The sequence below is a fragment of the Nilaparvata lugens genome, chromosome 4 (genome assembly GCF_014356525.2).
Source record: "Nilaparvata lugens isolate BPH chromosome 4, ASM1435652v1, whole genome shotgun sequence".
NCBI classification, from domain to species: domain Eukaryota; kingdom Metazoa; phylum Arthropoda; class Insecta; order Hemiptera; family Delphacidae; genus Nilaparvata; species Nilaparvata lugens.
The window spans coordinates 10,804,451-10,820,034 of record NC_052507.1 but is presented as its reverse complement, the minus strand read 5'-3'; the positions used below and the strand labels follow the sequence as shown (position 1 = coordinate 10,820,034).

Sequence of the window (15,584 nt, the reverse complement as noted above, 5' to 3'; positions counted from 1 at the left end):
AACCTATTTCATTGTAATAAATTAAAATGGAAAACCATCAGGTGATTGGAGTAGTTTTAAATGCTTTGTAAAATATTTTAAATGTTATTGAATTTATGTAATCATGCATTTCTCTGCTCCCAAATACATTATAATGGAGTCCATCATTTATAAACAACCTCATATTGAGCCATGTCTGTTTACGTGAACGAACCGGATATGACGTATATTTTTTCTTATCAGTTAGACCAAAGACCTTGAAGAGGTATAAACGCACAATACCTATGCCTTCCCAATGCTAGCTCTTATTTGAAATTAAAGGTTCCATTGAGGTATTTTAGCACTAGATATTATATAATATATATTTTTTGTAATATTATAGATCACAAAAATCTTCAAGATCTTTAGTATGTAATAATCTTCCAGGCTGTCCCCTTAATGGCCGATTTCTATTCCAAATAATCTAGTGCTGCATGTGAGTCTATGCATCGTTCAATGACAAAACAGTACTTCGTTCAGAGCCACGTTCACTCACCGATCTCATCGTTCACTCACCGATTAGTGGCTTTGAACTCAACCAATCACGATATCAGGTTAAAATAAAAACAAAAAACCGAGCGTGTGTTAAATACTTTGTTTCTGTTTCCGGTTTCCTAGCAACGAATTCGAATATGATAAAACCTATTCGTGTAGAGGGGGCGTTCGGTGCTGTGCGGTTTCTATTCGGTACCGAATTCAAACCGAATTACCGTTTCACACTTATCGGAATTGGCAGAAAACGAACAGAAAGCAAACCAAACCGATGTGTGTGAAACTAGCCTTAGGGTGTGGGTAAGGTTGGGTGTTAATCTTACCGAGTACAGCATTGGATGCGACGGCGTCCATGGCCTGTATCTTGGCGGTGGCGGCTGCAGCTGCGACGGCGGCAGCCGTTGGCATCTGGCTTCCTGTCGCCGAGGGTCCCGTCTTCACGCGCGAATTCGACTGCAACAGTCAGTACAAATCAATTCACTACAACATGCCGATGGCATCATCTCATAATTTCATTTGTTCAAAGTATTTATTTATTTGAATAAAGAATTAAATATAAGCAATCAAGATAAAAGAGGATATGAAATGCAACAAATAAATCAAAGTAAGAATTGCTATGGCAAAAACAGCATTCAATAAGAAAAAGAGAATTCTTTGTAGCTAACTGGACAAGACACTAAGGAAAAGGCTAATAAAGTGCTATGTTTGGAGTGTGGCACTGTATGGTGCAGAAACTTGGACGCTGAGAAATGAGAATAAGAGGAGGCTTGAGGCATTGGAAATGTGGATATGGAGAAGGATGGAGGGGATCAGTTGGAGGGATAAAGTTACAAACGAGGAGGTGTTGAGGAGGGTTGGTGAAAGAAGGAGTCTGCTGGATGTGATAAAGGGAAGAAAGAGGAGATGGCTGGGACATTGGATGAGACGGCAATGCTTGTTGATGGATGCCATGGAGGGGACCATTCAGGGAAGAAGAGGAAGAGGGAGAAGAAGATACAAAATGTTGGACGACATCAAGGAGGGGATGAGCTACTATGCAACGAAGCGACTGGCGGAGAATAGAAGAGAGTGGAGGGCTGCTGCCATATAGAAGGACCTGCTTACGAGCAGAAAACTACAGACAGACAAGATAAAACATAATAATAAATAGTCCTGTATACCATCATTCATTATAATTTTTGATTAGTCGGCCAGGGTAGCCATGACGACTAAGGCGTTGCACCCTTCAGTCTGTTAGCGCTACCTGGTCGTGGGTTCGAATCCCGCCGGAAGACATGAATGTTTGAGGATCTCATCAACGCACTTTCCATTACCCACGCACAAGCAAAATGCTAATGTGGACACCATCCGAATTAAAAAAAAAAAACATATTCAAACACACATAACTAGTGAGGTCCACGTTATAAAGGCGGTGGATAAAGATAGGAGAACAGCGTTGCCGTTTGTCTGCCTTAATTAATTATATTTCAACACTGTTAAAAACGGATTTGGCAACGTTGCGGAGCTACAAAAGTGTAGTGCTATTTTTTGTCGACTAATAGACAAGAATAACAACACCAATGTTAATAAAATACTGCCATTATAACGTGGATCTTACATTAGTGGAATAGAATAGGTTTGTTTGATCAACAAATTTATACAGTGTCTCACAGAAGGTGTAGGTTAACAGCCGATAACCAATTCATTCTACATGAAATTTGCAACAAAAAATGTTCAGTAAAATTTTCCTATATCGACATTAGTTTTCGAGATATATCAATTTTTCAATATTTTTGAAAAACGTCAATACTAGAAAACTAATGTCGATATAGGAAAATTTTACTGAACATTTTTATATTGAACATATCAGTCAACAATTGAATTCTAAGGATATGGTTAGAAAGAGGAAGAAATTTCCAATAAGATTCATATAATTTGCACATTTGATTGACGTTTTTGAGCTTTTTATAAGCGTTCAAACTGGTTATAATTTGGCATTGAACTCGACAAACGTACTTTTATCAACTTTTAGTACCTCAAATCTTTACAGAGCAATCAGTGTGACATGAAGTCAAACGCTCGGCTCCGGCTCAGGTCCAATAGGCTGCAAGCAATCATACTTAGTTTTTCAAGTACGAAGTCAGGACTGCCATACTTCTGTATCACTATCGAAATTGTACCCGTATGCAAAGTGTAATTCAACTTTGTGTGAACTACGAGGGTAGGCTGAGTAATTCACACATGCTTGTAGAGGATAAACCAAATGAAATTCAGAAGCATGCTTGGTGGCATGTGGAAGTAATATTTCTCCTCTACACGGCTGCGCAGTTTGAAGGGGTTGCGTTCATCCTGTTTGGTTTGGTGAGTGATAGTATGGCGTCATGTTATAGTGTTATGTCAACGCAAATTAAACAACGCATTGTTATCAAATTTTCAACCGCTGAGAAGTTTTTGATTCTTCTGAAAAATTATCCAAGAGTCGTCTCCTTCGAAACGGTACCACTTCAAAAGTTGTTCACAGCATCCCGGTCGTGTGTTGATGGGAAGGATATTATGTTATATTCTTCTTAGAGAATCGACAATTATTTGTTGAAACACCGCCGATTTATGAAGTTACATCACAATGTTATATTATCGTTATTCTAATTGCATTCAATCTTTATTCTCATTGATTAATTATTTATACTTTGTGAAATTCGTTGAATAACTAGCATTACCGTCATTTAATGTGAATTAGTGTATCAGTCAGTAAATATTGTAACATACATAAAGAAATCTAATCTAATCCAATCGACGCTGTTTATTCTCATCTGTCAGGCGGCGTGGTAGACATCGTGCACAGATTTCACAGTATCCCAACCGCTCGATAATGAAGAAGACACATTCCTTACAACGTGGTTTGTAATACGCTGTTGAGTGATTCGCTGGTCATTTGATTCAAGTCTTCGACGACTAGACGATGATGATCGTCTGTAGCAGTAATTTGACGTCCCCTGTGTGTTTCGTCGTTAATTGAGGCTTTTCCAGGTTGGCGATCTTAAAATTTAATAACTAATCAATCGGTTAACAATAGACCTATGAACAGTATCGCAACAATAAACAGGGACGAATCTCACTAGGATTCACATTCTCAGCAGTTTTCACATTTTCCAGGTTGGCAATCTTGAAATTTTATAACTCATCGATTCACAATAGATTCACACTCATCGATTCACAATAGATTCACACTCATCGATTCACAATAGATTCACACTCATCGATTCACAATAGACCTGTAAACAGTATCGTAACAATAAACAGCGACGAATCTCACTAGGATTGACATTCTCAGCAGTTTTCACATTTTCCAGGTTGGCAATCTTGAATTTTTATAACGCATCGATTCACAATAGACCTGTAAACAGTATCGTAACAATAAACAGCGATGAATGTCACTAGTTCTCACATTCTCAGCAATTCGATACAGCGAGTTTCCATAACACCAGAACACGAAGCCATACTTTCACTAACCAAACCAAACGATGAACACAGCGCCTTCAAACTATGCAGCCGTGTAGAGGATGAATAGAACTTGCACATGCCACCAAGCGTGCTTCAGAAGTATATTTGGTTTATGCTCTACAATCATGTGAGTATTACTTATCAGCCTACCCTTGTATTTGAGAACTGAGCTTTGCAAACGGATGATGTGAAAGAATGAATGAAATTTATTCTCAATAAGCTTAATACAAGAAAATGTAAAATACATGCATATCAAAAACAAATAAACAAGTTTATAATATACAGAACTTCATAGTAACGAATCACAAACCAAATTTAATATTAATTATTGAGAAAAATACAATCCAGCACGTAAGATGAAACTTACGGACCGCTGGAGGGAGTCTAACACACTATTTTACTAAAGCAATAGAATGGACTGAAAAAAGAGAAATGAATAAATAAAAGAAAAAAAAGAGAGATAAAAAATATAAACACATTTTTGGGCTGTAATCAAAATAGGAAATTAGTATTTAATTATTAAAGAGATGATGCAAATTAGAAAAATAAAAAAAATCATTAAAAAACAAAATAAGAGATTCAAAATTGTTATTGATTTATGTTGACCAAAAAACGGTAAGAAAAGCAGGGAAAATAAAAAAATAAAGAGGAGAAAAAAGTAAACAAGATAACAGAATGGAAAGAAAAATAGACGGATCAAAGTATAATTAGGAACAAAAACTCTAGACCTTCGGGAGTGAGCGACAAAAGCCAAATTTTAATTAATCTCTTAATCTTATTTCCTAAATTACATGCAGTAATGTCATTCTTGACCTCAAGCGGCAAAGCATTATAAAATCTGAAGAGAATGCACAAATCTACTCACATGTAGTGCATTGGGCGGAGTGATGGCTCTGCCGACTCTCAGGTACTGGCCGCCGAGGTCGAACAGGTTCATGCTGGCAATGGCCTCCTGCGACGCCTGCCTTGTCTCGTACTCAATGAAGCCGTAGCCCTTGTGGCGGTGCGGAGAGCTGCCCTGCTGCAGGCGACACGACTTGATCGGACCAAATGCCTCGAACACACTACAACACACACACACACATCAAACCATATTATTATCTATTAGTAACATTCATTATTAGTATAAATTGACTATGTGTATTCATTATTAGTATAAATTGACTATGTGTATGAGATAAATTTGAATTTGAAATTCCGAGTAACTTGGCTGGCTCAGGCCTGGTATAATAATAATAATAATAATAATAATGTAGAACTCCAATTATCCGAATCGCCGATTATCCAAATCACTTTCAGAAAAAAAATTGTCAAAAAAAAGTTCAAGTGCGCTATAATTCTTCCCCCTGCGATGCCAGTGTTTGCGCGTTCGCTCACTATTGTCTTCCCTTGTACATAAGTACATTTTATTTATATTTGAAACATGTGAAAATATCATGTTTCTTTCATTTAATTCAATAAAAATTAGTACAATATCGAAACGTAGCTTTTTTCTCTCCAATGGCAATTTAAAAAAAAACTCCGATTATCCGAATATTTGATTATCCGAATGGGTCCCGGTCCCCATTAATTCGGATAATTGGAGTTCTACTGTAATAATAATATGAGGGTGATGCCCACATAAGCTCTTAGGCTTGTGCTTGGGTAATGAGTGAGAGGAATGATGATGAGAGATGACGCCTAATTTTTAGGTGGTCGGTACCGACGACTTATCGTCTCCTACGAAAGACCGTATCGATGTGATTGTGCTGTGGTCAAAAACTTTTGGCCCTGGTCGAGATTCGAACTCGGGTTTTCTTGATTATTGGACCGGCGCGTTATCACTGGTTGAGTTCAAAGCCACTGATCGGTGAGTGAACGATGAGATCGGTGAGTGAACGTGGCTCTGAACGATGGTTTTGTCGTTGAACGATGCATAGACTTACATGCAGCGCTAGATTATTTGGAATTGAAATCGGCCATTAAGGGGGACTGCCTGGAAGATTATTACATACTAAAGATCTTAAAGATTTTTGTGTTCTATAATATTACAAAAAAATATATATTATATAATATCTCGCGCTAAAATACCTCAATGGAACCTTTAATTTCAAGCATTGGGAAGGCATGGGTATTGTGCGTTTATACCTCTTCAAGGTCGTCTTTGGTCTAACTAATAAGAAAAAAAAATACGTCATATCCGGTTCGTTCACTGATCAGTTAATCGTACTTTTCCACCGATGGAAAAGAACGTAAATAGAGTAGCTGAACGTAAGCAGACATGACTGAATATGAGGTTGTTTACAAATAATGGACTCCATTATAATGTATTTGGGCGCAGAGAAATGCATGATTACATAAATTCAATAACATTTAAAATATTTTAAAAAGCATTTAAAACTACTCCAATCACCTGATGGTTTTCCATTTTAATTGATTACAATGAAATAGGTCAAGTTATAGTTTTGTTTACAAAATATGATCAACAGGGGAAACATCTGTCAGTTATGACTCATGAGCAACCGTTCAGCCACAGAATACACACAAAATGGAAGGTATCAATCTAACCAAGATTTGAATGCACTTACTCCAACGAACCACCCAGAACAGAATTGTTTAGCTCTCATCTGATTAATTTCAGGGTTCAGATTAATTTTAATCTTATAAGGGCCGTTTGCACTGTCGAAGCTAAACTCGATTTAATCAGCTGGTGGCTTAGACTCAATATGAAACACATTATAACAAACTAGACTTGATACGGATTTAATCCAGTTTAAAATGATATTTAGTTTAAACTGTCACTGTGCAAACGGCCCTAAATGTTACACAGGACTTGTGCTGAACGTAAACATCCGAAACACGAGAGTGGCACGATGAAAATATCTGACCACGCCTAGATTTGAACCCTGGGCCACTAGTTTACAAAGCCAGCTACATGAACGAGCACACATTTTCAATTACGATCAAATTTGTAGGAAAATTGTTAAAATTTCCCATATGTTCAAGATTCAAGATTCAAGATTCTTTATTGCCAGAACAACTTTACATTGTATGAGCACGTCAAAAAATAATAACAATAATATAACACTTGTGAAATAAAAGAGAAATTATGATATAAAATTAAGCATTAAGATATAGAAATCGTATAATATATGAAAAAATTACAATAGCAATATTTGTCTTAGAAACAAACTACAATATTCATATTAATAATAATTAATAAGTTATTCAGTTTTACCAAAAATTAAAAGGTACATGTTGCGTAATGAGCATTGATTATATTGAACACTGAAGATACTCATCCACCGAATGGTAGGCACTCTCTATCAATTTATTTTTTAAAATCTGTTTGAATTTATAAATTGGCAGCTCTCTAATTTCTAAAGAAAGATTGTTATAAATTTTGGCTTGTTGAAAAATATGGCTATCTCTTCTTTTGGAGAGTCTTATTTGAGGCAGTGATAGATCATTGCCACGTCGTATCAATTAACGTTTATCAATTTTGATTGAAGTCTTGGGTTTGGATTCGCATTTGAAAATTATTTGATCTGATCATTCAAAATTGAAGTAGATAAATTTTTCTTGGACTCAAAATTATGTGTGAATTAAGTGATCATCTTTACAAAACCTCTAGTCTCTGTATTCTAAATTAAGGCTTGGAGCAGTTTTAAGCGAATGTCTGTTGTTTTCACCTGAATTGTATATTTATACATTGATAGATACGATATAATTATCAACTGTGAATGATTGGGGAAGGAACAACAGGCTTAAAGCCCAAAACTGTTCCTTTCCCAAATTTAGATAGAAATTGTACAAAAATAGGTCAATACCTACAAATTTTATAATAATCATTATGAATAGCCTATATTGTCTTATATGATTCTTATTATTGCCTTATATAAAATGATAAAACTTCACATTCATAAAACATAACCTCACTTTCATTAAAAATGCACGGTACTACGCAACTGAAGTCGACGCTCGACTCAGTCTCACAGTCGTGAGGTCGCGGAGAATAGAATCGACTGGTCTGAGTGTCACCATTTGAAAACACACGCTGAGTCGAGAAGAGACTAGATTCGCAGTCTCTTCTCGACTTGAGTCGTGTAAGTGTGAGTTGAGCCTAAAACTGGCCTTTGTGAGATCAGGATGCTAGGCTGAATACATGTGAATACTATATAAACAACTCTATTATAAATAAGTTGGATAAAAGTGGAAACTGACCTCTTGATATCATCTTCGGTGAGGTCGGGATGGATGCTGGCCACATAGATGCGGTTGTACTGCTTGGCCTCCTCTGTGATCTCGTCTATCACCGACTGCGCCTGCGGCATATTGCTCGGTCGGCCCACTACTTTTATGTTCCTAATAATTAAAGGAATAAATAAGTTAATTAATATCTAATGATCTATGTAAATTTGTCACCTGGTCATATGGGACATTATATACAATAATATATTTATCTCATATTGATCAGGATTTTAGAGTTATAAATTTAAATTCATTGAACAAGTCATCTGTCATTGACAGAAAGATTGTTTCTTTGTTGTTACGTGATATTGACTGTAGCTTCTATCTATTTTTAATAACAAACGTGTACTCGTGAGATAGATATAAAAATATTATCATGTACTCAAAGAGATGACTTTCATGTTTGGCATTGACTGATAGTTTATTTATACCCCAAAATTATATTTTTACCTAACCTATTACATATAGTTTTCTTTCCCCCGTTACATATTTGGTATAGTTTCCTTTCCGCTAGCTTACATATTTGGTGGAGGCGACTAGCTTACATATTTGGTGGAGGCGACTAGCTTACATATTTGATGGAGGCGTCCTATCTACCTTACAAATTACAATAGGATGCTAAGAGTGGGATGAGCATCTCAATATAATAATGTATAGGGTGACTAGAGATCGTTTGGTGATAAGAAATATAGTAAAATTTCTACCAATATCTGTCTTTAGACTGGTATACTTTGCTCCGTTTTACTACCATGTTGCTTATGGGATGGATTTGTGGGAAAACACTGCAGATTTGTACTTTCAAAAAATGTTGAAACTACAAAAGAGAGGGATTTGTTAATTGGCGGAGCTTGAGAGACTTTTTTTCATTGAATATTCTAACTCTATCCTCAATTTTTATGTAAAAGTTATAAATAACCACAATCACACACAACCATATATCTCAGAATTGGCACACAAACGCTGACATTCAAAATCACAATACTAGAGGTAGGAAGAAATTAGCTTTGAAACAGTATAAAGGATGTCTTCTTACATTGGTACAAAACTTTGTAATCGAGCTGCAGTCCCTATCTAATGAGAACATAGATAGATAGATAGATAATTTAGCAGCCACTGACCTCCTCGCAAAGGGGTATATGGACTTGTCAATCATGTAAATTATATAATTTAAATTTTGCAAGACTTATTCCTTACATATTCAAGACTTATTCCTTACATATTCAAGACTTATTCCTTACATATTCAAGACTTATTCCTTACATATTCAAGACTTATTCCTTACATATTCAAGACTTATTCCTTACATATTCAAGACTTATTCCTTACATATTCAAGACTTATTCCTTACATATTCAAGACTTATTCCTTACATATTCAAGACTTATTCCTTATTCCCATTTTTCTGTATGACACAGCTCCAATGATTTTGAAAGAGGAAAGAGATATTTACCTGCCACCGAGCATGACCCCGTTCATCTGCTCGAGCGAGAGTTGCGCCGCCTCGGGAATGTCGTACTCGACAAACGCAAAGCCCTTGTGCTTCTGGGTGACCGGATCCCACGACATGTTGATCGACTTGATCGGCCCGAATGGCAGGAATGCCTGCCTAATTGTGTCCTCCTTCAGCTCGAAGCTTATCGAACCCACGTATACCCTGCAACCGAGAGAGACAGAGAATAAAAAACAACGATTAGTTGAATAGTGAGGAAGAAAACGAAACATTCAACACCTTATACTTGGGTTATACAAATTCCCTCATACAGGATTGGTGAAAAGTCCGAGAATGGCTTAATATCTCATACACAAAGGTAATTTGATGGTGGGTGTGATTGGGGATCCTACTTAAATTGAAAATACTACTTTACTATGTCTTCAGAAATCTGGTCCGCCATATTGAATGCAACTTTATTTTTTTCAAATAGGAAGGTGATCATGCGGTACATGATTTCAATACGGAATTTCAAGAAAAAATGAATGGCTAAGACCGCATATCGATATCTCAAACCGTTTCGAAGATATTCACATTATTAATTAAAAATTAATACTAATCAAAGCAGAAAGGGAAGAAAAAAGTAAGAACGGTTTAGTATCTCATGGAAAAATGTTATTCCAAGGTAAGTGTCGTTGGGATCATTCTCAAATCAAAAGTATAATCGACTATGACTTCAAAAATCTGGTGTGCCATCTTGGATCCGCCAGTTTGAATGCAACTTTATTTTTTTAAATAGGAAGGTGATCATGCGATACATGATTTCAATACGGGATTTCAAGACAAAATGAACGACGAAAATCGCACATCGATATCTTAAACCGCTTTGAAGATATTCACATTATTAATAAATACCACTTATCTATTTCTGATTTGATGGTATTTATTAATAATGTGAATATCTTGGAAACGGTTTGAGATATCGATGTGCGGTTTTCGTCGTTCATTTTGTCTTGAAATTCCGTATTGAAATCATGTATCGCATGACCACCTTCCTATTTAAAAAAATAAAGTTGCATTCAAAATGGCGGATCCAAGATGGCAGACCAGATTTTTGAAGTCATAGTAAAGTAGTATTCTCAATTTTAGTAGGATCCCCCAATCACACCCACCATCAAATTACCTTTGTGTATGATATATTAAGCCGTTCTCGGACTTTTCACCTATTCTATATAACAGAATTAAATAATTACAAAGAACATATTTATTACGCAACAGGAACACATGTATATGAATACACCTGAGAGTTTTTGAAAATACAGGAAAGAGCCTGCAGAGTATAATAATATGTAATATATGTGTAATTATTATAGAACCAGTACCCTCTTTATACTTTTGATATAAACACAACCAGAAACATAATAAAATTATCAACAAGAACCCATTATTTCATTATAACACATCTAAGCTTAGTTTTAAAAAGTTTCGCTTGTGATTTACACTTGGAAATGGCTCTTGGAAGAGTTGAAACTAATTGTTATAATAAAATGAAGGGTACTTAATAATGATTTTTATTTCAATAATAATTTACAATATTAATAATCACAATGATTGTATTTCAATAATCAGTAGCCCTAAAAAGAAAAGTGGACACGACTAGTTCCGAGCACTAATGCCATTTCAAGTTAGTGAAAAAATAATTAATTTTCAAAAATGCATGAGTGAATCATTCTATAGTGAGATTCATGTTATTACGTCAGCAGCACCTGATTAACATTGGTTTGCTATCCTTGTGTGTTATTTGACAAAACAGGTAGCTCCATCCTTTTCTAGCTCCGCAACTTTACCAAATTGTTTGCAAACTATGTGGAGATATAATGAACTACAGTAACAACAAACTGAAATACAAAACAAAATTAACTACATGAAATACAGAATGATCTACTTTTTGTAATGAACTACAGTAACAGAATATAAAAATGTATACAAATTCGTAACAGAATATAAAACTATACATAGAATGAAAATGACTATGAGAATGTAGTATTAAATTAAAGAAAGGAATACTGTATTTCCTTGATGATTATTTGAGAGATATTTGATAATTATTAACAATTATCAACAATATTGATATATCAGATTTACCAGGATAACTTGAATCACATCTATCAACTATAGAAGGTGATGGAGAACTGCCAACTATGCCGTGTATAATATCAATAATAATAATAATGTTGATAGTATTATAATATTATAATAATGTTATAATAATCCTATTATATTAAGCGAGCAATTTCTGTATATCTGTTTATATTTTTATATCTGGTTATTTATGTTCAACGGATCTCGAAAACGGCTCTTAACGATTTTCATGAAATTTGGAATATAGTAGGTTTATGATATAAAAATTCGATTGCACTAGGTCTCATCCCTGGGAAAACTCGCTGAAGGACATGAAAAGGATAATTCATCCTTGGAAAAACAGATGATAATTTCGTCGTCTGTCGATAACAGCCTGTGTGGGAGATCAGCTGTGTAATCAATTAGCTTACCGTATCTGGTGAGAAATCTAAAAATTTTAACTGACTCGATCAAAATAATCTGATTTGTTGACATGAGATGGTATATATCATACTATTCAAAGTTAATAATTATTTCACAGTTCTAAGTGAAAAGTTATTTCACAGTTCTATTCAAAGTTAATCATTATTTCACAGTTCTAAGTGATTAGTGAGTGTTATTTTGTTATTCAATTTGGTATGTAAACAATCTAAACTAGTAGTTCTGTGAATAGTAGACCTCACGCAGTATTCTCATCCACAAGTACCTGATTGAAACTATAGACCTTATGGAAATACAGCAATAGACTGGCTTCTCCACACATCTGTGTAATCATTTGTCAGCTGATTTATGATGAATAATTCTATAGTCTGATTTTTACTCTAATAATGGCGTATGAAGGAGGCTCCTTTTTCCTTTTATATTATCATTGAATATCCTTATACGTCGACGCGCAATTAAAAAAGAACATACCTGTCAAATTTCATGAAAATCTATTACCGCGTTTCGCCGTAAATGCGCAACATATAAGCATTTAAACATTAAGAGAAATGACAAACCGTCGACTTGAATCTTAGACCTCACTTCGCTTGGTCAATTAAAACTTTTATGTTTTCAAATATTTGGACTGAAAATTTGACCTGAATTCAAGTGTATGGAACATAGCCTACTTTTTGGAATATTTATAAAGTATTAATCAAAATTCGGGGAAGAAACAGTTTTGGGCTGTACCTGTTTGTCCTTCCCCAATCATTTTAAAGAATTGAGTTCTGTTTATCAATAAAAAAATAAATAACGATCGAAGCTCGGTGCCCCGATATTGTTAATAATGTGAATCTAACTATAGTAGACTTACAATGAAAAATAGAAGGACACTATTTTATTAATGAAAAAGAATAAACAATAATATACAAATGGAATATTAAATGTATTTTTAAATTAATTTCAGACACTAGAGCTTAGCCTTCAAATTGTGTGCCTTCTTGAAGTAAAATAGTTTAAGATTTCATCAAAATGAAAGAAGCATCATTAAAACACTTGTCCACGTTCTATTATATTGATTGTGGAAGGAGCAGTCAGATCTTATCAGCACAAACATCAATGATTTGAGTAGGAGTAAACTACAGTTGATAATATATCAACCAGCTCTCAACTACTCAATTCAATGTATCAATCAGTATAATCATTCTGCATTTTTCAACGTTTGTTGTTTCAAGTCTCATATTCAACTCACGTGAACATTGTGGCCATTTTCAAATTTTGATTTGAATGCGAGAAATATCTCAACTATTCATATTATATTTATTGCTTTTGATTCAAGATTGAAGTTTGTAGAGAAATACTAAAAAAGCTTCAACTGTATTCAGAAGAGGTTACTTCCAACAGAAATGAATGATTATTGAGAGTCAATATTAAAGTTAAGGGAACTAAGTAGGCCTCATACGAAACAAATAAAAAGTTATAAATATGGCGGTGGAAAAGTGGCAGCAATGTGTGTCAATATAATCTTACCTGCACATCAATATGAGAGCCTGATGTCTATGGAATGATTTCGCTTGCTGGAAAAAGAAAGAGAATAATTAGTCAAAATGTGATTGAGAATGCACACAACATATTATTCTACATACCATGATATAGGATTTTAATAACACCTCAAAAAGGATGACATATTATTCAGCAGTTCATTTCTATAAGCTCAATGATTCAACACAATGGAGGCAGCTTGAGTTACTTCTGCTTCATGAAAACCGAGTTTTTCAACAGGCTTAAAAAACAGAATTGTGTGTGTGTGTGTGTGTGTAGGATGAATAAGATCATTAAATTTAATTAAGATAAGTATTTTCATTTGAGTTTATAGATAAGCATTTTTTAGTTGAGTTCTGAATGTATTTCACTCATGTTTGCAGAAAAGATTTTTCTTAAGCAAACAGTATTGTATTTAATGATCTGTAATATCATTTGTATAATGGAATTTGTCATGTGATATCATTGAATAAAACTTGATTTGATTGATTTTAAGCATACTACCTAACTTTGTCAAAAACTCGAATCTCCACAGGGACCTGCAGATGGAAGCAGTGGATTTCATGATCACAAAGGCTGCCAGAATCCATGAAGATACTATATTATAATCACCAGAACATTCAAGTTCTACACCCCATTAACAACTCTACTACAGTAAGGAGACTGAAAAGGAAGAAGCCTACAGATCTTGTATAGATGTGATGGCAGAGTCAAAATGTCAAGGTGAAACTGAAAGTAACTTAGCGCATGGGCATTGATCAATTAGAGCTGTGACGGAGTGATGAGCCCCTGAAGTGTAAAACTTCCTATTAAATAAATAAATGTTTATTTCCCAAAAAAACTAAAACTACAACATCAATCACACAAAATATTAGATAAATTACAATATTACTGTTAAGAATACTCGAGAGATAAGAAAGACAGAATTGTTCATGCAGTTCCCCTTCCCCCGCTTCACCCTCATTGCTGTTGGAGAAGAAGGCTTCTCCCTCCACAACCTCAGTCTTCAGCACTCGGCTGACCCATAAACAACCATCTCTCGTAAGTAAAGCTGAAAAGCTCTCGTTTTTGTTACCTTCACACAACTCATATATCTTACATGTTAACCAGTTCTAAATTTCGCGGTCCTCCTAGCTCTCATAGAATTAACCAATTACATACAATAGTTAGTTAGATTTATTACTTTAAGCTAGAATTGAACTGTTGATTAACCGAAGAGTTTGATTGCAGTCCAATTACATTAAAAAAGCTTACACACCCGTGTATTTTTCAGCCTCAAATATTTTTTAATGAAGATTCCAAGTTAAGGGAACTAAGTAGGCCTCATACAAAACGAATAAAGCTCGGGACACATATAACCGCACCGAGCCCGTGCCGAGGTACGGCAGAGCTACGTCCGCGACACGGTGATGATGGTAGGAGAACACACATATCCGTGCGACAGCCGAGCGGCAGCAGTGTCTCAGTTCTGTAGTGCTACTGTCGTCTGATTTCTGAATGTGTTGAACTATTGCTATTAATATAACACTATTAAAGCTTGTTACATCCGATTTTAATTTATATTTTTCAGTTTTAAACTAATTACCTGTAGACGATGAGAATCATAGTGCTGGTATATATTTCGGTGCAAAGCAATACAGCAATCAGTCATGTATCGAGAATATATATCAGCAATAAAATTGTTATCTTCTGCCTTATGTATCTAAACGTAATTAGTTTTAAATTTAAAATTCACGACACAGTCAAGGGTTTCTTATTTTATACTTTTTGCTGTTAATTTTATTATTTATTATATTATGTCTATTATAACTTTGACTCAACTTAGTATTTGGTTATACTTTCACTTTTGGTT

General features: G+C 34.9%; 1 protein-coding gene across 4 annotated transcripts in view; it reads right to left on the bottom strand.

Annotated features, from left to right (window-relative positions):
- The window catches only part of LOC111044690 (poly(U)-binding-splicing factor half pint), a 46,433-nt gene that overhangs the window by 14,148 nt on the left and 16,701 nt on the right, over positions 1-15,584 (bottom strand). For 3 of the 4 annotated variants that reach the window (XM_039426627.1, XM_039426629.1, XM_039426630.1), the window contains 5 exons: positions 13,721-13,767; positions 9,671-9,874; positions 8,194-8,334; positions 4,856-5,054; positions 834-963 (listed from right to left, as the gene is read on the bottom strand). In XM_039426627.1, the coding sequence (XP_039282561.1) occupies positions 834-963; positions 4,856-5,054; positions 8,194-8,334; positions 9,671-9,874; positions 13,721-13,767 (721 nt within the window). The remainder of the gene's footprint in view (positions 1-833; positions 964-4,855; positions 5,055-8,193; positions 8,335-9,670; positions 9,875-13,720; positions 13,768-15,584) is intronic. The other variant, XM_039426628.1, reaches the window with a different exon arrangement.